The 20,827-nt window shown below is 39.3% G+C and overlaps 1 protein-coding gene across 1 annotated transcript in view; it reads right to left on the reverse strand.

The window, feature by feature from the left end:
- Positions 1-20,827, reverse strand: part of LOC122815689 (copine-8) — a 3,116,673-nt gene that overhangs the window by 381,214 nt on the left and 2,714,632 nt on the right. The window contains exon 17 of the mRNA XM_044088391.1: positions 2,858-2,960. Coding sequence (XP_043944326.1) covers positions 2,858-2,960 — 103 coding nt within the window. The remainder of the gene's footprint in view (positions 1-2,857; positions 2,961-20,827) is intronic.

Here is a 20,827-nt window from a genome sequence, read left to right on the forward strand (position 1 = left end):
TCTCTGTTTTTCCCACTTGCTCTGATATTCTGTTTTCCTCCCTCTCTATCCCCAACTCTTAATCTCTTTCTCACCCTGTCGATCTCTTCCACACTACTCTCTTCCTCTCACTACTATCTGTCTCATGCACTCTCTCATATTCTCTTTCTGTCTCTCCCATTCTTACTGTCTCTATACCCGCCATGCTGTCTCTTATTTGCACTTTGCCATTCTTTTTCCTTCTCCATCTCCCATTCTCTCTCGCTCTCTCTTTCTCTCTAGCCACAATTTATTACCTCTATATAATAATGGTACAGGCTTACAGTAAGCGATCCTGGTCTTGGCAGCAAAATGAAGAGTTAGTGAAGTTAAATATTCGATTCTCCAGTCTCACTGGCCGCAGCAGCACTTCTATACTGACATTATCCTTCCTTTAACATAACAGCAACAACAAACAACCACAGATCATTTATTACATTTTATTACATTTAGCACCAGTTCAGCTGTACAAACTTTTCCAATGTTTACTGATCACTTCAGGTAAGAAACAGCATTCAGTTTTCCATAGCCTGCCATTGGCTGCTAATATAATGACTCTGGTGTTCCGCCTCCTTCCCCCTACTATAGAGTTCCAGCTAATCATTGCTGCCATGTCAGGGTCAGACCTAATGGAGAACACTCAGCACACCAGTAGCGTGTAGAAAGATCTGAGACTAACACTATCACAGTCAAAAAAACACACACACACACACACACACACACACACACACACACACACACACACACACACACACACACACACACACACACACACACACACACACACGCACACACACACACACACACACACACACACACACACACACACACACACACACACACACACATACACACACACACACACACACACACTCTGCTAAGCTGCTTTAGGATTCAGCTTCATTACAGCTAGCAGCATTACTAGTACCAGCATGAAAGTAAATCATGTCCACTGTGAGTGGAAAAGGAATTGTTAAGGTCCCTACTGACTAACCCTGGCAAACCAGGACATTTAATTTTCTGGCCACAGTTAATGTGAGCATTGGGAAACAAGTTATTAAACTGTGACTACTCTGCTTATACTAGGACAGCTGACAAACACGGGTCTTATTAGGGAAGCAGCACACGAGCCATCTGGTCTCCCTTGGAAACAGCTGCGGTGCCCAATTAAGTGGGCAAAGCAGGATTTACTTGTGAAGGAAAAAGTAAATATTATCTTTTGATGGTGTTCAGCCATCCACTCCTATAGGAATAGTTGTGGTGCAGATAAATACAGCAGAGCCATGGATGTAAGTGTGTGTATGATTGTCTGAGTATGTTTGTGGATGTGCAGATGTGAGTCTGTAGGGGCATGAATGTAGCTGAATAAATATGTCGTGTGTTTGTGTGAATGTATGCGTTTGTGCATGCATGTGCATTTGTGTTTATATGAGTGACTTTGTGTGTGAGGGTGAGTGGGTGACTGCTTCCGTGAGTGTGTGGGAGTGTATGGAGTCTTGTCTGTAGATTATTGGATGTGTGTGTGTATGTGTGTGTGTGTGTGTGTGTGTGTGTGTGTGTGTGTGTGTGTGTGTGTGTGTGTGTGTGCACACTATGGGAGTAAGTTATGGGATACTGACTCTATATATATATATATATATATATATATATATATATATATATATATATATATATATATATATGTGTGTGTGTGTGTGTGTTTGTGTGTGTGTATGGGTAGGTGTTTGCATGTGTGTTGGAGTGTGCATACAGGTGTATGGTACTTATGCTGCTACAATGCATGGATTGGTTGGGAGAACACTACCCTGGTCAGGTTGTACAGTTCAGTGTTTCATGCAGAGATGTGGTAATAAGCCACTAATAAGGTATTTCTTTTTCTGTGGCTTCACCATGTCTCTGATATGTAGGTTCTCTCCATTGCACTAATTGATCAATCCACCTTGACTAATTAGCACAGGTGGAGATAATCTCTCTGAATCCTAGAGCACAAATAGCCAGTAAATGTAATCTGGTGGTTGTACTACGTAAATACGATTTACCCTGTCAGTGGAGATTACAGTATTCTATGTTACTTCTCTTTTTTTCCTTGTTGATTTACTGAGGTATGACTTTTTTCCATTCTGATATTGTCTGATATATATATATATATATATATATATATATATATATATATATATATACATACAGCAAAATGCTTGTGGAGAACCTTAGAACATTTTCTAAGATCAGCACATTCATATGGTCTGTAACAATTAAAGAATGAATACACACATTTATTCCAGAGAATATCCTTTTTACACCTTCAGTCCTTGATATGGTTAATTAGATGACTGTTTCCATTTACATGAAAGAAGAGACATCCCTAATAGCAAGACTAATTAAATTGTTTCTCTGTGATGTAAATATAATTTCATTATTGTCATTACAAGTGTTGACAAACACTTAAAGGAATGTCATTAATGAAAGCTTAAACATCACAGCATTTCAAAAAACTTTATATGTATACTGCACTTTAACATTTTAGCACCTGCTGTGTAAGCTCTTGAAATGCAATGTTTCTATATGCGTGCACATGTGAGTATGTGTGTGATTGCAAATGACCATGAGAATGCATTATATGAAAGATACATTTTCATTCATTTTTGAACCGATTATGTAAAAATACTATATTTATTTATTTATTGTCAAGGAGTGCATAACAGTGACACATTGAGGAGGTATTTGGAGGACCCTGTGATATATTACTTTTTTCTACCTAGCCTGTAGTACAGCCATGCAAGAAGGAAGTTTATAATGGCAAGCAGAATTTAAGCATCCCATTTTAATTCATAGTACTCACATTTACAATGGCCTCTTTTGTCTGAGCCATGTCTGAAATGACACCATCAGTTATAATCAGTAGGACGAAATATTGTGAGCCGTCTTTTACTGAGGCAGCATACCTACATATAAAGAAAAAAATAAAGAGCATCATATTCACTGGCATTTTAAAGGTAATATATTGTAGGCTATTTGTTACAGCTTAATTTGGTTTATACACCAGTTTAAAAATCATCAGGTAAGTTTTACTAGGCATGCACCTCAATGAAAATTGTACAGTAAATTTAATCTAAGTATACAGCATTCAGTATAGATCTTCATAAACTAATTGTGACATCCTTTAAACTATTTAAGCACTGGAACTTAAAAGGTAAGTGAATAATATAAGGGTATGGGTGAATAAATCTTGCAAATAGTTCCTTAAAATCTCAGTCTACTTAAAATCACTACCATAGTTCACAGTCAGAAATGTTTTTATTTCCAGATGACTCTGGATCAACAGCAGGGGCGGCCCGTGCTATTGGACTGCCGGACTGCAGTCCCCTCAACTGTAAAAGAAAGAAAAATAAAGAAATAAAAAGAAAAAAAAATTAAAAAAATTGCGGACTTTCGCGCATGCGCACTAATCCGGACTGCTGCTGAGACAGTCTGGAGCATGCGCAGATTGTCTCAGCAGCAGTCCTGACTGGGAAACATGAAGAACGGAGCTCCCAGAAGGGTATCCAGTTTTAAACTGCATAGACTGTCCTGGAACTCGCTGGGAAAACGCGTCAGGGTCGGACTGCAACGTCAGCAGTCTGGAGTTTGCTGCAGTCTCATCGGGCAGGGTCTAGTGTGGATTGGACTCACTGGGAAAACGCATTGGGGTTGGACTGCAACGTCAGCAGTCTGGAGTTTACTGCAGTCTCGTCGGGGGAAGATCTCGCGACGGGCAGGGTCTAGTGTGGATTGGAGTTTGCTGCAGTCTCGTTGGGCAGGGTCTGGTGTGGATTTGCAGGATTTGGATTTATGGTGGTTTGCAGCACGGGTTTTGGATTTATGGTGGTTTACTACAACTACAGGTAAGTGTGTGGACAGGGATTTGGTGGTTTACTACAACTACAGGTAAGTGTGTGGACAGGGATTTGTTGGTTTACTACAGGTGTGTGTGTGTGTGTGTGTGTGTGTGTGTGTGTGTGTGTGTGTGTGTGTGTAAATGCCCCAGGTGCAATATACTGGTGGTTAGACTCATGGTGGTGTGGTAGGGAATACCTCAGGCTTGAACCCTGTACCTTGTATGCAGGTGTTAAAGACCTGAATTCCCTACCCACCACCATTTGTAAAAAATTGCAGATTTTTACCTCATATTTGATCTGATCTGTTCCTCATAATATCTGTGGTTTGTAAATGTTGCAATGCTTGATATTTGATGGTGCAGTGGTAGCATTGTTGCCTCACAGCTGCAGGTTCTTGGGTTTGATTCTTGGCTGGGGTGCCTTCTTTGTGGGGTCTGTATCTTCTCCCTGTGTTTGTGTGGGTTTGCTTTTGTGTCCTCCCATGTTACAAAGACATGTCTGCATTATTTCTTCCTGGGCCTCTGCTGAAAATTGTTTTATTGTTCCAAGTCAGACTGTCCTGATTAACAAATGTTAAATAAAATTGACAGGCATTTGAATTTCAGACTTCATGTTTAATTCCTTGCATATTTGATGGTGCAGTGGCAGTATTGTTGCCTCACAGTTATAGGTTTTCTGGTTTGATTCTTGGCTGGGGTGCCTTCTGTGTGGAGTCTGCATCTTATCCTTGTGTTTGTGTGGATTTGCTCTGGTGCCCTGCCATTTTACAAAGACATCTGTCTACAGTATTTCTCCCTGGGCCTCTACTGAAAATTGTTTTTGTTCCGTCAGAAGTAAAACTGACAGGCATTTGAATTTCAGACTTCATATTCTTCAGAAAATACATAGTAAAACAACTTTTTATTCTAGCAATAAATATATAGTAGCACAAACTTTTATTATAGCAATTTTCTAAGTTTATAAGATGACTATTTGAAATTTGTCCTTATTTTTGGGACTGTATTACCCTGTTATTGGCTTTGTCCAGGTTTTTTGTGCTAAGGTTGACAGCTATGTCAAGAGCTGAATTCACTGAATATGTTTGAGGGCTGTATTCCCTCATTACTGGGTTTGTCCAGGTGTTTTGTGCTAAGAGGTTGACAGCTATGGTGAGAACTGAATTCATTAAATGATAGCCATTTAAGTTTCAGTCTTCCTCTCTTTCACAAAGCAGCTGATTTGGCATAGTGGTATGTTGCTCTTGACTGTTTTGCACAGGGACCTTGGCAGTAAAATGTATGGTGGTAACACAGCATTTTTCTTTCACAAAGCAGGTGATTTGGCATAGTGGTATGTTGTTCTGACTCTTTTGCACAGGGACCTTGGCAGTAAAATGTATGGTGATAACACAGCATTTTATTCTAGCAGCTTTACAAGATTATACAAGCAATGTTTAATGTGTCCCTGGTTTTTGCCCTTTTGACCTACCCCAATAAATTTGGCTTTTTCCAGATTTCTTATGTTGCAAAGTTGAGATGCAGTTGAGTATTGAGTAAATTTTACAAGGAGCTGAGAGCTGCAGGGGAAGAGAAGTTTAGTGCTGATTATGCTAAGTCAGCTTACATTGCTAATAGCACAACAGGTTGTGTACTTGCTTTTGATGCAGAAGGTTGTTGGTTCTACTCCCATAAGGGGTGAATGCTGCTGTACTGAAAGTTAAGCTACTAACTATGAGCCTCTTATCAGTTTGCCATCCATTTCCTATTGCAATATTACTAGCTTATTTTTAATGTAATTTAGGCAATTTATTCCTCAGGGGCATCAGACACTTTATTTTTCGATGAAACCATGAAATATAAAGGTGATTGCTAGCAGCAACCTCTTCATTACAGATTTATTTAACGTGGAATTATTTAGATGACTTTTTTACTACTTCAGAGATTGTGCATATTTACTGATAATGGTGGACTGTAGAATTGTGCATATTTACTGATAATAGTGGACTGTAGAAGTTTGAGTAGACTTTTATGATGGAAATGTTCTGAATTGGGCAGTTTTGTCATTGGTGCATGCCTTTTGTTTCATTGTTTACTGGAAAAATGTTCAAAGCAATAGGAAGGTGTATCAAAGAGCACATGTATGTTTCATATGCAAGGGGCCTATGATTTGAAAACAGCCCAGAATTAATCTTTATCTGCCACGGGTAAAATGTATTTTCTTTGAATGTGGGTTTCAATGTTGTTTCAATGAATGTGAGTTTCAATGGCAGAGAAGTTTTAATGCCAAGTTTGTTTAGCATATGTCTTAGTGTTTGTGCTATAAAATGCAAAATAAAACTTTCAAATGAAGTTCAAATCATCATAGAAGTAAATCAATATGCACATTAGTGTTTATGGTAAATGGAGTGAAATAGCCAAGTAATGGATCATTGGAATGGCTGCAGGGGGAGGCTCCATTCGACCATGGTTTTGTGAGGGGGAAGGGCGGCAAACTTAGGCAGCCCCAGCTGAACCATACCTCCCAACTGTCCAGATTTTCAAAGAATGAATAGATTTTTGCTTCTTATTTTTGGTTTGTTCCTCATAAAATGTGTGGTTTTCTGGCAAATCATTTAGGAATTAAGTCACTAAATAATGACACACTGAGTTTCAGACTTCATAACCTTCAGAAAAATGCATGCTAAAGTAAGACCTGTTCTATCAACTGTCTCAGTTTATACAAGAGCAATTTTTAGTACTGTTTATATGTTCCCCCAATATATTTGGCCTTGTCCAGATTTATTGCATTAACAGGTTGAGAGGTACATGCAAATAAATTGCTTTATACAATTAGGCATAGCCAAACCTCTCAACTGTCCCTGATTTTGGGTCAAAATGTTGCTCTTCCCCTAATGATCCCTCCGCAAAATAGCAATTTTGGAAGAAAACATGGAGGGTTTATAATTAAGAAATAACTGTAATAATCCATTAAATTACTTTTATTTCAGAAATGCATGTAGATTCTTTTATTTTGTCAGCTGCTCAAGTTAGCAGTACTAATATTAAAGTGTCCCTTCTTTGACAGGTTCCCAGCTGTATTGTGTTGCTATTTTATATTTTTACATCACATTTTTGGTCCATTTTTTATAAAATTGTGTTTTTTTTGGCAAATTAGTGACAAATCATTAAAGACTGAAGTTAGAAAATAATGACAGACATTTGAGTTTCAGTTTTCATACCATTCAGAAAATTCATACTAATGCAAGACCTCTATTATCTTTCTAAGTTTATAAGAGCAATATTTTAAAAATTGTCCTTATTTTTGGGCCTTTGTCCCATTTCTTTGTATGGCTTTGTCCAGATTTCTTGCTCTGAGGTTGAGAGGTATGACAAATGTGTCAGGGCCATCACAAGTCAGCCAGAGACATTTCAAACTGTGACATACTTGTTGCACCCCACCCCCCATGTAGTGACTCTGGATGTGTCAAGCAAGGCAAGGAGTAGTTATGCAGTGTAAATGTGCAGAGTATCCCCCCCATCCAAGGTAGACACAAGTACTAGAGTGGCTTTTCATCTGTCCTTGATTTTTACAGAATGGTCTGTTTTCTGTCATATTTTTTGTACTGTTGATTTATGCTTATTACTCAAAGTGCCTGTTGCTCTGTGTTTAAGTAGCAATACTTTAATGATCATCAGGTAAGCTTGGCTGAGATTGCAAGATGCAAGTAAGCTTTAATAAGCATATTGTTAAAGAATTGCCAACATTGAAAGCCTTTCTGTTGCCATGTAGAGAATACTTAACTAGATAATGTATAAGCCTTGGGTATTGAAATGCATATGCCAATATTTGTAATAAAGGACAAGATTACATTATTGTAAGAGTCTCATTACACTTGGAGACTTCCAGTCATCTCTGCAGGCTTTACCTGTAAACAGAATGCCAATCGTGTGGTCCATAACCTGTACAGTAATCCTTTTAAGCAATGTAGCTTGAGCTTATTTCTTGTTTGCTTTTCATTTTTTACTTTGATCATGTTTTCCCCATGAAACAAGTAGATGTCAGGCAGCATGTCTTTTTTTGGATAAGGAACATTTTTACAAGTGGGGGCATCAGAGAATTCTACTTTCAGCATGTTACTTGGTACTTTAATAAAGCTGAATATAAATTATAATTAGAACTGCAGTGCAAGAAGTGGTTTGAGTTGAGTGCTGCTTGTTTTTCTTATACTTGATTTTGACTGGCATTCTATTAATGTATTTAAAAAAAAGTAATTTTTTTTTCATGCCTCACAACCTTTTTTGTTTCCATCTAGATATTAAGCTGTCATGCAGCCAATGCATTGAAATATTTTTATTCTTCTACACTTCATTTTGTCTTGATTGGACTCTCATAATGACGGTTTGGCACCCAGGGCAGTATATTTAGTTTTTGTGGTTTTGAGCATAGCTCCTCCCCTTTCTAGTTGGCTGCACCCCTTCCCATTGACCTCACCCATTCAGCTGTCTCTTGCAGCCCCCCTTTGATTTGAAGCCACCAGCCGCCTCTGATCAACAGGCTGCTTTACTCTGTGAACAGATAATTGTATTTCCCAAGCAGATCCAGAAAGAGAGCAAGGAAATATATTCTCCAACACAGAAAGCTACTTGCTGGTTTGGATAGCATGACATCTGGATATCTGAATTCTAATTAATGTTAACATATTATAATTCAATTTATATTAGGAAAATAAATGTTAAAATGTCTTTCCCCATTTCCAAAAACCGAAAGGTACAGAATCATGAGTAAGCAAAAAGGAAAAAATAAATTAAGAAAGTAGCAAACATGAAGGCAGAACATATTGTACAAGCAGTGGAAAAGGGAAAGTGAGGCGTAATGCACTGCATGGTGCAAATGTGACTAACCCTGACATAGCAGACAGAGGTAGATTTATTTCTGGCCCTGAAGGATGAGTAGGACTAAGACATGCATTAAGATCTTTGATCCTTTAATAAGGTATCATTTAGGATAAGCAATAGATACAGACAGCCTAACTAATGAAGGTCATGAGAAACATTCAAAAACGGCAGTGGTAACAAATGGAAACAACAATATTAGGGAGTGATACATAACCAAGTTATAAACATTTTGGGGAGAAAGTCTGAATGTTATCTACACTATGACAAAGAAAAAAATTGAAATATCCTAGAGGTACTGAATTCAATTAAAGGTAGCGTTCCTTTTCCTTAAGGATGTAATATATCACAACTATGATGAAATCAGACAATTGTTTAAATAATTACCTAATGGGGAAGAATCTGAGCATTTGCTGAATATGGAGTTCATGCAGGACCATCACATTTAAAAATAAATCACTTCAAGTACTGAGGGTTTTGAATCTGTAACAAGCATGATATTGTTAACAAATGTTGTCTATATTCACATTTCCGCATTGTGTCCCTTAAAATATATACTTGTATTTATGTATTAAAATGTGATAAGCCGGTTGGAAAACTGATCAAAAATGTACCCTAAAAGGACTGCAAATATCATCCTGTTTTATCAGATACAGTCAGTGTTTTCTTATTTAAAATGATAATGGAAATTGATAAGTGGTCAGACATCAGTAAACATAATTCCATCTACATTTTAACAAAAATATTCAGCATAATAAATAAGTACTATAACAAATTCATACCATACTTTCATTTCAGTATGGGTTTACAGAAAAGCGTCAGGTAACTATATGCTTTATGCTATCAAAGAATGATACACTTTATACTGGAGCCAGATAATTAAATAGAATATTTGCAAATAATGTTTTCTCTAGAGTCCTCATTCTCTGGTGCAGGGGGGTGGGGAGCTGCAACAATATGTTTTTTACAATGACTGGCTGATAGAAATAAATCTCTGACTGGAATCAGCTCCTGAAATGGAACTTTTGCAAATTATATTTTCAACTTCCCATGCAGTGGGAAGGACCCGCACCCCTGTCTTTTTAGCTAACTCTCAGACCAGCAAACATCAGAGAACATTATAAAAATATAATATTCAGACCCTCTGTTTCATTAGTCAGTGTCATTTTATTAGCGCTCACTGTTAACAGATATTATTCAGACCATATATCAGCAGATGACTACTACTTTTATTAACAGTATTCTTCAGGTATTATTCAGACCATATATCAGCAGATGACTACTACTTTTATTAACAGTATTCTTCAGGTATTATTCAGACCATATATCAGCAGATGACTACTACTTTTATTAACAGTATTCTTCAGGTATTATTCAGACCATATATCAGCAGATGACTACTGCTTTTATTGACAGTATTCTTCAGGTATTATTCAGACCATATATCAGCAGATGACTACTGCTTTTATTGACAGTATTCTTCAGGTATTATTCAGACCATATATCAGCAGATGACTACTGCTTTTATTGACAGTATTCTTCAGGTATTATTCAGACCATATATCAGCAGATGACTACTACTTTTATTGACAGTATTCTTCAGGTATTATTCAGACCATATATCAGCAGATGACTACTACTTTTATTGACAGTATTCTTCAGGTATTATTCAGACCATATATCAGCAGATGACTACTACTTTTATTGACAGTATTCTTCAGGTATTATTCAGACCATATATCAGCAGATGACTACTACTTTTATTAACAGTATTCTTCAGGTATGGTAATGAAGGAAGTGCTGAAGACATCAATCAGTTACAGACTTTAAAAAAAAAGATTTGATGATTTGTATCCCGAGTTTGTAATGAGAATACTTACTAATAGCCTAACAGGAGCCAGCTGTATTCATATACTTTTTTTTGCAGATGGTTCTAAAAGGTCCAGGAATAGTAAACTCCATAACTAGCAAACACCTGGAAAGAAGCATTGTTTTGCAAACAATGTACAAGACACTGATGTCCTTTGAATCACTTTCTTTTTGCTGTGGTAGTGATTGACTGATTTCCACTCTGATAGCATTCATCAGTTCAAAAGATGAAACTAAGATGTGCAGCAGCAAAAAAAAAATGTGCATGTGTACGCCTTCTGCATTGAGTAACGGCTGGTATTTCTCTTTCTGAGAAACATTTCTCAGCACAGATCCTTGTACCTTCTAGCTCCTGAACTAAGGGGCGTGCACATCTCCTGCCAGTATGGACCCTGACATCATGCACCAGAACAAGGCTGGCATACCCAGCACCAGAGACTACACTTCTGACTATTTTAAAATACATTTATATTAAGTACAAATATTATATTAAATATATCACATAAACATTTTTACATAATAGTTATTTTACTATTTTGAAACTGGCTGAAAACATCTGTACAACATAAAACAGCAATGATGTAATAAAAGTATTAGACGTATGAGTAAATTCATCTGAAAGGCAGGTTAAGTGGCAATTTAAGCATTGGGAGATGACAGAAGTTAGTAACTACCATCTGCAGAGAGCACTATCAGAGATAAGTTGATATGATAAGTACCTGGACATCTGTTTCTTTTATCTTGATTTGAGAAGATGAGTTCCCTGCAATGGGAAAGAATCAGAAATGACATCATATCATCTTCCAGACGTGCTAAAAAAGCAGGAACTTCAAAGTCTTGTCCTTTAGTGTCTTGTGGTGCAGTGGTACAGTGGAAGAAGGATGTTTCTCTGTTACCAGAGGACTGGTGTGATGAGATGTCCAACTGGTAACATGTTTCAGGGGAGCACAACACTGAGGTGTCAGCAGAGCTGATCTCCTTAAGACATTATCTCAGTTAGTGAAGATTAGGGACAACTGACAGAGTTCTAAATTCATAGAGAATATCAGGCTCCAGCCTAAATGACAAGTCTTTGGTGCCAAGTGTATGGAGAAAAATACAAGTGATAAGCTGTCTGATTAATCATCATCATCATCATCTTCTTTCAGCTGTTCCCATTAGGGGTCGCCACAGCAGATTATCTGTTTCTATTTCTTCCTGTCCTCTGCATCTTGCTCTGCCACACCAACCACCTGCATGTCCTCTCTCACCACATCCATAAACCTTATCTTAGGCCTTCCTCTTTTCCTGTTACCTGTTAGTTTCATCATTAGCATCTTTTTCCCAATATACTCAGCATCCCTCCTCAACACATAAGCTGTCTCATTAGTATTGACCGAAAATAAATTAAAGATAAGGAAATAACATTTAAGATAAATAAAAATGCAATAACTATTAAATCAAAAGAAATATGTTATTGCCATGATGGAATAAAGGGGAAACATTACTTTACTTAGGTATATAATATGAAACTGCACAAAGACTGTCCTCTGTAATAAACACTGGTACTAAAGTGGCATGCTTATTTCATAGCATGTGAAGAATAACGAAACAGAGAGTTTATGCCACAGACTATGTTGTTCTTGTCGCCCTTCTCCACAAGGCCAGTACTTCAATTTGACTGTCAGTTTAACTAGGAGAAGGGCAGGACATTCTCAGGTGAATCAAGAAAGAGGAGGAGTGAATAAGAAAGAGGGCCATGTGATATATAAAAGGAAAGTGTCCAAGTCAAGGCTATGAGGAAATGACAAGAAGGTAATTTAAGATGAATAGACAGCCCATACTCCATCTTGCTATAAAAGATGTAGCTGAGTGAACTAATTTATGCCCACCCTAAGAAAGTGATTGGGTATGGGTACAATGAAGGGCACAAGGGAGCAATGGCAGCAGGTGACCACTGCAGCATCTTTGGGACTATTGTCAAGAATTATATTTGTGCAAAGCTTTGTGGCGTTATTAATGGGAAGGGACAAAATGAAAGCCATACATTTGAATAATACCAGAAAAGGCAGAAGGAAAGTAATATGGATGTGTCCGTGTCTTGCAGTGTTCTGAAGGGGCCACCTCACCCTTACCAGAGGAATGGTGTGATGCGACATCTCACTGAGGACATGTTTCAGATTAGTCCTGACCTCCTTGACTGTAAGCAGAACTGAGTCCTTTAAGACTGGCAGCCTTTAGCTCAACTGGCAAATTTCTAAACTGATAGGCTAGGGACAATATCAGGCTTCAGTTTGTTAAGGTAGTCTTTGGTAAAAGAACTATGCAAGGAGGTCCTTCTGACACTAAAACAGGCTATGTGCATAATTACAGACTGAAATCAATTGAAAATGGTTTGAAGATCAATAACTGGAAATAACTATTAAAGCAACAGAAGTAAACTGTTACAATGACAGAATAAATAAAGGCATTTATTAACTTGGATTTATAATATAAAATTTAATAAAGCTGTTCAGAATTAAAAAAAAAAAAACACTTGTCAAATCCAAAGGGGTGTGGTTGTTTTGTGGGATGGGAAAGTCAACAACCAAATTAACTAGAATGAAAAAGTTTAATTTTCCTTTCAGAATAACAAGCTCTGCAGAAGTGAAACCTACCACATTGATCCTGTTAAAACAACTGAGCATAGATTTTAGTGAGATCTTATATTTTTGTTGTATAAGGAATGAATTCTTCTTTAATCCGATACTCTTAGGAATAATTCAGATTTATCCTGAATGTGCAGTTCTCATTTTTTAAATAAAACATATCTGCTACTTGGAAGAATATCTGAAACAGAAAACAAGCTGTACAACGCTTTAGAGCTGTAAATGAAACACACGTGCATTTTGTAACTAGATAATAGAATTAGAAAGTCTGAAAAATGACACCATTGCCTTTGTTAAAAAAGAAAAAGTACTCATACTCATTTTATACAAGGGCAATGACTCCTGCATTCCTTATGCTGAGTGTGTGCCTCTACTCCCTGTCAAGCTGAATATAATTCTGAGCTCCCACTGATTGACAGTGAGCAGAATACTCAGTTTTGTTGGAAAGTTAGTAATATATAGTTATTTTCACTACAAAGAGTGCAGCTCCTAAAGGCACTTGTAGGTGCAGTGGACTTTCCCCAGAAAGAAGAAATGACATTTTTTTTGTTACATGTTTAATGTTTTTTTTAATGACTTTGAAGGTTGAAGTAGTCATTTGAACTTCTATTTTTATCTGTGGGATAACAGTACAATGTTATATGAATTTTAACCACATAACTAAATGGTGTATGTAGTTAGCCGTCTGAACAGGTTTTTAACTAAGCCACAGAAAAATACTCCATAGCAGAGCAAAGGAAATGAACAAATTGTTCTAATGTCTTAAATGCAGACATCATCACATCTTCAGGTAAATACAAACTATGAGAAACTCTCTTTTTCCTGCATTCATTCGTAGTAAGAAATGAGGTTTGGTAACAAACCAATTTGTCCAGGGACATCTTCAGGTGGGGGTTAGATAGATATAGTAGTGGGAATTAAGAGGGTGGGGGGATGAAAGGGTTAAATGGGAATGTGGGATGATTGGAAGGAAATGTGGTAAGGGTAGGAAGGGTCTTAAGTGGTTTATGCAAGAGTTACTGGGTAAGGAATCACATTTTGGTGTGAACTTGCTAAAGCAGGTGCTAAGTCTGTGATGACATGCAGATGATCTGGAGATTCAGTAAGCCTGGGCTTAATGTGGATTAATGGTGGTGTGGTACTTTTATTTATTTATTTGCTTATTTATTTATTTATTTATTTTCCATCTCTTCAGCGTCATGGTGTTTGATGATGAATGTCTGGTGGGGAGATCGTTGTCTCTGTGGTGCAGTACACAGTTGGTTTGGTTGTGTGGGTTGGGGGTGCTTATAGGTTCATAGGTTCATAGGTTCGTACAAGGCTATCTGCCCTGGGGCATTTATAAGCCTAGCCCGATTGTGTTTGGCTTACGCCACCCCTTGATTTGAGTATACTGTGCCCTTTTTAAAGTTTAGTTTACTGTGCCTCTGTCTAATAGTGACACGGAAGTAATCCCCGGGACAAACCTACGATCCCCCATCCACTCATCAAGATTCTTCTTGAAGAGAGTCAGTGAGGTGCTCTGCCTAACATGAATTAGAATTCTATTCCAGAGCAAAGGGAGCCTCTGGGTTATGAATCTGTCCCTCCAGCATGTTCTATTTATTTCTGTGCTGAAGTTCAAGTCCCTCGAGCGCGTGGCTCTAAGGGATTTAGATTTACTGAGGTGGAACATGTCCATTAATTCTGGGTTGGACATGGCTTTATATGTCAGGCATAGATCGCCTCGAAGTAGGCGGTATGCAACTGAGTAGAGCTGGAGTTTTTTTAACCGATCAGCATATGGCATCTGTTTGAGTCCCTTGATCCTCCTGGTGAGGTACTTTTGGGGTCTTTCTAATTGCTGCAGGTGTCGGGTAAGGTACATCCCAAAGGGGATATTGTATTCTATGATGGGCCTGATGAGGGATGAATAAAGGGGCATGATTACCTCTCTTGATCTAGATGTGAATCCTTTCATGATGAGGTGGGCTATGTAGAAGGTCTTTCTAACCACTTTGGCAATGTGGTTGTCAAAGGAGAGATTGCTATCAACTTGAGTCCCCAGATCCCTAATTACTTTCTCTGTACTTAATGATTTACCACCTATGTGGTAATTTGTGGGCACATTGTTTTTGCCAAAGGGTATGACTATACACATGTTGGCATTTAGCTTTAGACCATGGCTCTGGCACCAGTTATCCGTCTCTGCAAGACCTTTTTGAAGGATGTTTGTGTCAGCTGGAGAGTCGATTATGGCGCCCAGTTTGCAGTCATCTGCGAACTTGGTGAGCCATAGTCCTCCCATGTTGGCCTGTACCTCAGAAAAGTAAATACCGAACAAGAGAGGTCCCAGGACAGAACCCTGTGCCACTTGTGACTGGTTTCGAGTCTGACATGGTTCCAACAACTCTGACTCTGTGGGTTCTGTCTTTGAGACAGTTTGCGACCCATCTTGTGACATAGGGGTTTATATTTAGGCTGGCTAGCTTATCTATGATGCCTGAGTGGGGTATTGTGTCAAATGCCTTTGCGAGGTCCAGATAGGCTGTGTGAACTACCTTCCCTTCATCTATGGCCTTGGTGACTGTTTCAAAGAAGTTGACCAGGTTCAAAAGGCAGGATCTGCCCTTGACAAAGCCAAATTGGGTAGGATCTAGTGTCTGTAGGTCCCCAATGTCTTTGTTTATGAGTTCCATGATGATCCTCTCCATAGCCTTGCAGACTAGGCTAGTCAGGCTTATGGGGGCGATAGTTTCCAGGGTCCGCAGAGGCGCCACCTTTGTGGAGTGGGACCACTGTTGCTGTACGCCATTCTTTGGGCACATATCCTGTAGTGAGGCTGAGATTGTACAGAAGTTTTACTTGAGGGATTAGTTCTTCTTGGAGTTCATGTGGGACGCAACCCGGGACGCCATCTGGTCCCATTGAAGCAGTGTTTTTTGCTTTGGAGAGGGCGGCCTTCACCTGAGCATCAGAGATGTTTTGGAGGCTGCACTCTGCCGGGATAGATACTTGCTCTTTTGGGGGGGAGGGGGTGGAGATGTTTGCACTGAACCTGTCTGCCAGGATATTGGCGATGTCTGTGGGTTCAGTGTATTTTTTGTCGCTTAGAATCAACTCAGAACAAGTCTGGGAGTTGCATCCCAGGTTCCTAACATAACTGAAAAAAGCCTTATGATTGTCTTTAGTGTCCTGTGCAATTTTTCTCTCAAAGCTGGCCTTGGAGGATTTTATGAGGATCGTAATTTTTGCTAGTACTGATCAGAGATGCCTTCCCTTTTAGGGATTTTGCTCTATCATGTAGTAGCTTCCTCCTTCTGTTGTACAGTTTATTTATGGCTGGGGTCCACCAGACTGGACACCTGCCTTTGGATGATTGGGTCTTGATTTTGTTTGGGATAGCATGATCCATGCATTCCTGGAGATGTCTGTAGAATGCGTTTATATAGGATTCTGCAGTTTGGGCCATAGTTTCCAGCATTGAAGGATTCCACTTCGGTTTTGAGAAGTGTGAAGTTCGCTTTTGAGAAGTTTTTCACTGTGGTTTTCTGGGCTGGGGGTGGGGTCGGGATGTGGATATCCAGTGAAATTAATTTATGGTCTGATCTTACCAATGAGGGATATACTTCTGGTATGGAGCATAGAGTCCCCATGTTGGTAATGATCAGATCTAGTATGTTTTCCCTTCTTGTGGGAGTGGTGACTAGTTGTTCCGTAGCATTTGAGTTTATAAATTCCAGGAACCTTTGGGCTAAGGTGCTGGGGCTTGAGTAATGCTCCCAGTCTATGTTTGGGTAGTTGAAGTTGCCCAATATAATGGTGTTCGGAGAGATCTTCATGTTCTCAAATGTTTTCAGGAAATCCGAGTGGGATTCCTGACTTTGAGAGGGTGGTCTGTAGGATGCTATAAACTGAAAAGCAGTCTTGCCCACTGTCAGTTGCACATGGATGGTCTCCGATACTGCATGCAATGCCACTAACCTGGAGGTGTGGATATCCTTGATAAATATGGAAACTCCCCCTCCTTTTGTGGTTCGGTCCAGGTTTTGGGGCCGAAAAGCATGATATGAGGTATAACCTGGTAGTGTTGGGGTGCTCTCTGGAGCCTTGAACCAGGTTTCTGTCACTGCACAGATATCGATGTTCTGCATACTGAGGAGAGCTTCGAGTGCATGCATCTTGAGGTTAAGACCTCTGGTGTTTAGCAGCATTACCCTTAGTTTCTTGTTCCTTGTGCTGTCTATGGAGGTGGGTTTGACTTTTGAGCCTTGCCTAAAAAAGGCACTATGGGGGGGGGGGCAAGAGCCTTTGCCAATATCCGAAAGCCCAGGGGTGACAGGTACAAGTCGTCTCTAGCGAAGCAACGTGGCTTGTCGAGCATGTCATCCCAGGCTGACAGACACTGGATCCCCTTTGAATGACACCAAAATTTTAGCCAATTGTTAAAATTGATCATTTTGTCTTTATACTGTGGCATCATTCTAGGTGAGGGTAAGATGCTGCTCAAGGTCAGGGTCATACCAGCCTGGGCTACATGATCAGAGAGCTCCTCTATGTCTCTTTTCATGTAGTCGAGGGAGGTGCGTCTCAGGTCATTCACACCAGCATGTACAATGACTGAGTCATATTTGTATTTGCTTTGGAGTGACCTGAGTGCTTGCATTATGTGGTGGATCCTAGCGCCCGACAGGCAGCTCACTGTGACCTTCTCTTTATTCAGCCTGGTGAGCGGGACATCAGTGTGTCTGACAATAGAGTCACCTATTACAAGAGTATCAGGTGTGTTATTCAGCCTTAAGGGCTGTGACTGCTTGGCACACTGACTTTGTGTGCTATGTGTTGTACGTGTTTTGTTTTGGGGTAGCGTTTGCTTGGATATCTGCTTTGGAGGTCTCTGTTGCTTAGGTAGATTTTTATTTAGAGCCTCCTAGTATGTTTTTGTGTTTTTATGTGTTTGGTTCGCTGTTGTGGAGGGACTATGTGATACTGGAATTGTGTTGTGTGAGGTTACCTTCTCCTCCTGACTGGTTACACCAGTTTTGAGATGAGAGAGCTCAGCCTCCAGTTTGGCTATATGGTTGCATCTCTCACATATATTTGAACCTGTTTGGAGGAGGAGAGACAGTTGTAACATTGCCTCAAAATTCCCAGATTCACCAGCTGGACTGGAGAGGAAACCATTGACTGACCTTTGGACATGCTAGAGTAATATAGGGAACTGAATTAAAATGGACCAATAGGGAACAAGGTAATCGTAGAGAGTATAAGAGTAAGTAGTGCTTATGGTTTATTAGTGCTAACTTGTAAAATTACTTATTTGGACCAGTGAGGGACCTTAGAATGAGAATATGGTGTTTAATTTGAGAGATAGAGCAGTTCTAAGGGAAAAAGTGAAGAGCAGACTTTGTGGAGCCAGGAATAGTTTAAACCCAATTAGGTGCGCTGCGATGTTGCGCTATGCAAAACTGCAAAACCGCAAAAGAGGGTTTTAAGAGAGGGAGATCAAGGAGTTAGGAATTGACCCAAAATGGCCAATAAAACTACAGTTTCAAGGCAGTAACCACTTCCACAGGGGCAGGCAGGCTGCTCAATGTTTATCACTGCCACTGATGAACACAGAGACTTCCCTTTAGCCCAAGCAAACAATGGCCTCCAAGAAACTTACAAACAGTTCAGAACAGCAAATCTGTAATTGAACTTTTTTAAATCTCAGAAAAGTGGGAAAAAAGCAAGATTTTTGTTTTTGTTTTTTAAGGAAAGCAGAGGTTCACAAGTATCAACAAGTTAGAACAGTGCAGTAAATGACCCCACACTTGAGTGCTAGGCCAGAGACAGATAAAATGCAAGTTTTAAGAAAAAAACGATTTTAAAAATAAGTGCAGGCAGGAAATTCAGTAATCAGCTCTAGGTTGTGTTCTAAATACAGCTACCAACACAGAAATCAAGTTTAACAAGCCAGAAAATGCTCAAAAGTAGGCGGCAATGCAGAAAAACTTAACAAACAATCTGAAGCAAAATACTTAAAATCTCAAAAGTGGCTCCTTTCTTCTCTCAGCGTTTTCTCCTCTTGGTGGGTGCTTCACCAACAGCCAACAAGTCCAAAAAGACGCCAAAACCACGAGGCAATCGGGTTTTAAGAGAGGGAGATCAAGGAGTTAAGAATTGACCCAAAATGGCCAATAAAACTACAGTTTCAAGGCAGTAACCACTCCCACAGGGGCAGGCAGGCTGCTCAATGTTTATCACTGCCACTGATGAACACAGAGACTTCCATGTAGCCCAAGCAAACAATGGCCTCCAAGAAACTTACAAACAGTTCAGAACAGCAAATCTGTAACTGAACTTTTTTAAATCTCAGAAAAGTGGGAAAAAAGCAAGATTTTTTTGTTTTTTTTAAGGAAAGCAGAGGTTCACAAGTATCAACAAGTTAGAACAGTGCAGTAAATCCCACACTTGAGTGCTAGGCCAGAGACAGATAAAATGCAAGTTTTAAGAAAAAAATGATTTTAAAAATAAGTGCAGGCAGGAAATTCAGTAATCAGCTCTAGGTTGTGTTCTAAATACAGTTACCAACACAGAAATCAAGTTTAACAAGCCAGAAAATGCTCAAAAGTAGGCGGCAATGCAGAAAAACATAACAAATAATCTGAAGCTTTACTGCTTTGTGCAGTTGCATTGGCATCAGAGTTTCAGTATTCGTGCTATTGTTTGGTTTTGATACAAACACATTGGTGAGATGACATTTTTGACTACAGGTTGTTCTTAATTAAAGGGTAAGAGGTGGCTGGAGTGGCCGACACACAACTCTACATGAGCCGTTTTGGTAGCCCCTAGATGGATGCTTAGATTTCACAAAACAACAGTTTAGACAACAAACTAGTCTGCATTTTTGAGGCTGTCATTTGGAATCTGTGATCCGGTGGTTAGATTCACTTTTGACTGTGTCCAAGGAACTGTATTTCAAGTGCACGAGGTCTCTTGCACTCTTTGATTGTAACATGTGGTGGTCAGGATGTGAAATCGGCTGGTCTTTGAATATGAGAGTGAGTTTATTATGTATGGAATGCGGTTTCCACCATCAGGCTCTGTTCTGTTTGCTTTTGAGGAAATGATTCCCTGATTGTTTCTGTGCACACACACATGAATGGGTGCCATGATGATGCACTTTGCAGTTTCCACCACTGGTGAATTGCCAGCTGTGAGAACAGAGGTGCAAGGGGTTTTCCGTAGGAAAAATCTACCAGCCTGGAGCACTGAGGTGTTGTTTTCTCTGGTCTTTGGGTATGTTGGAGTTTCCTGGCAGTTATGAAATGGTGGTAAAATGAATGTTCTTAATGTAATTGCTTTATAGGGGATTCTGTCTGTGGTTTATCAAGGTTGGTTGGGTATCCATGAAGGCATTGGCTTGGAAACTTTACTTGTTCTGCCTTATGCATGATGAGGGATTGTCACCTAGTAAATATGCATTGTTTGGATCTGGAGTGCATTGCTGTTGACTTTGGTGATCGGTGAATCTTGCCTTTTGACTGTCCCTATTTCACTAACATTTGGCTGTTTTGGTTACAGAGGGTAGGCCTCTTGGGATATGGGATTCTAGTGTTGCTGG

Source organism: Protopterus annectens, chromosome 11.part0 (assembly GCF_019279795.1).
Source record: "Protopterus annectens isolate FY-2018-M chromosome 11.part0, PAN1.0, whole genome shotgun sequence".
In the NCBI taxonomy this organism is placed as follows: domain Eukaryota; kingdom Metazoa; phylum Chordata; order Ceratodontiformes; family Protopteridae; genus Protopterus; species Protopterus annectens.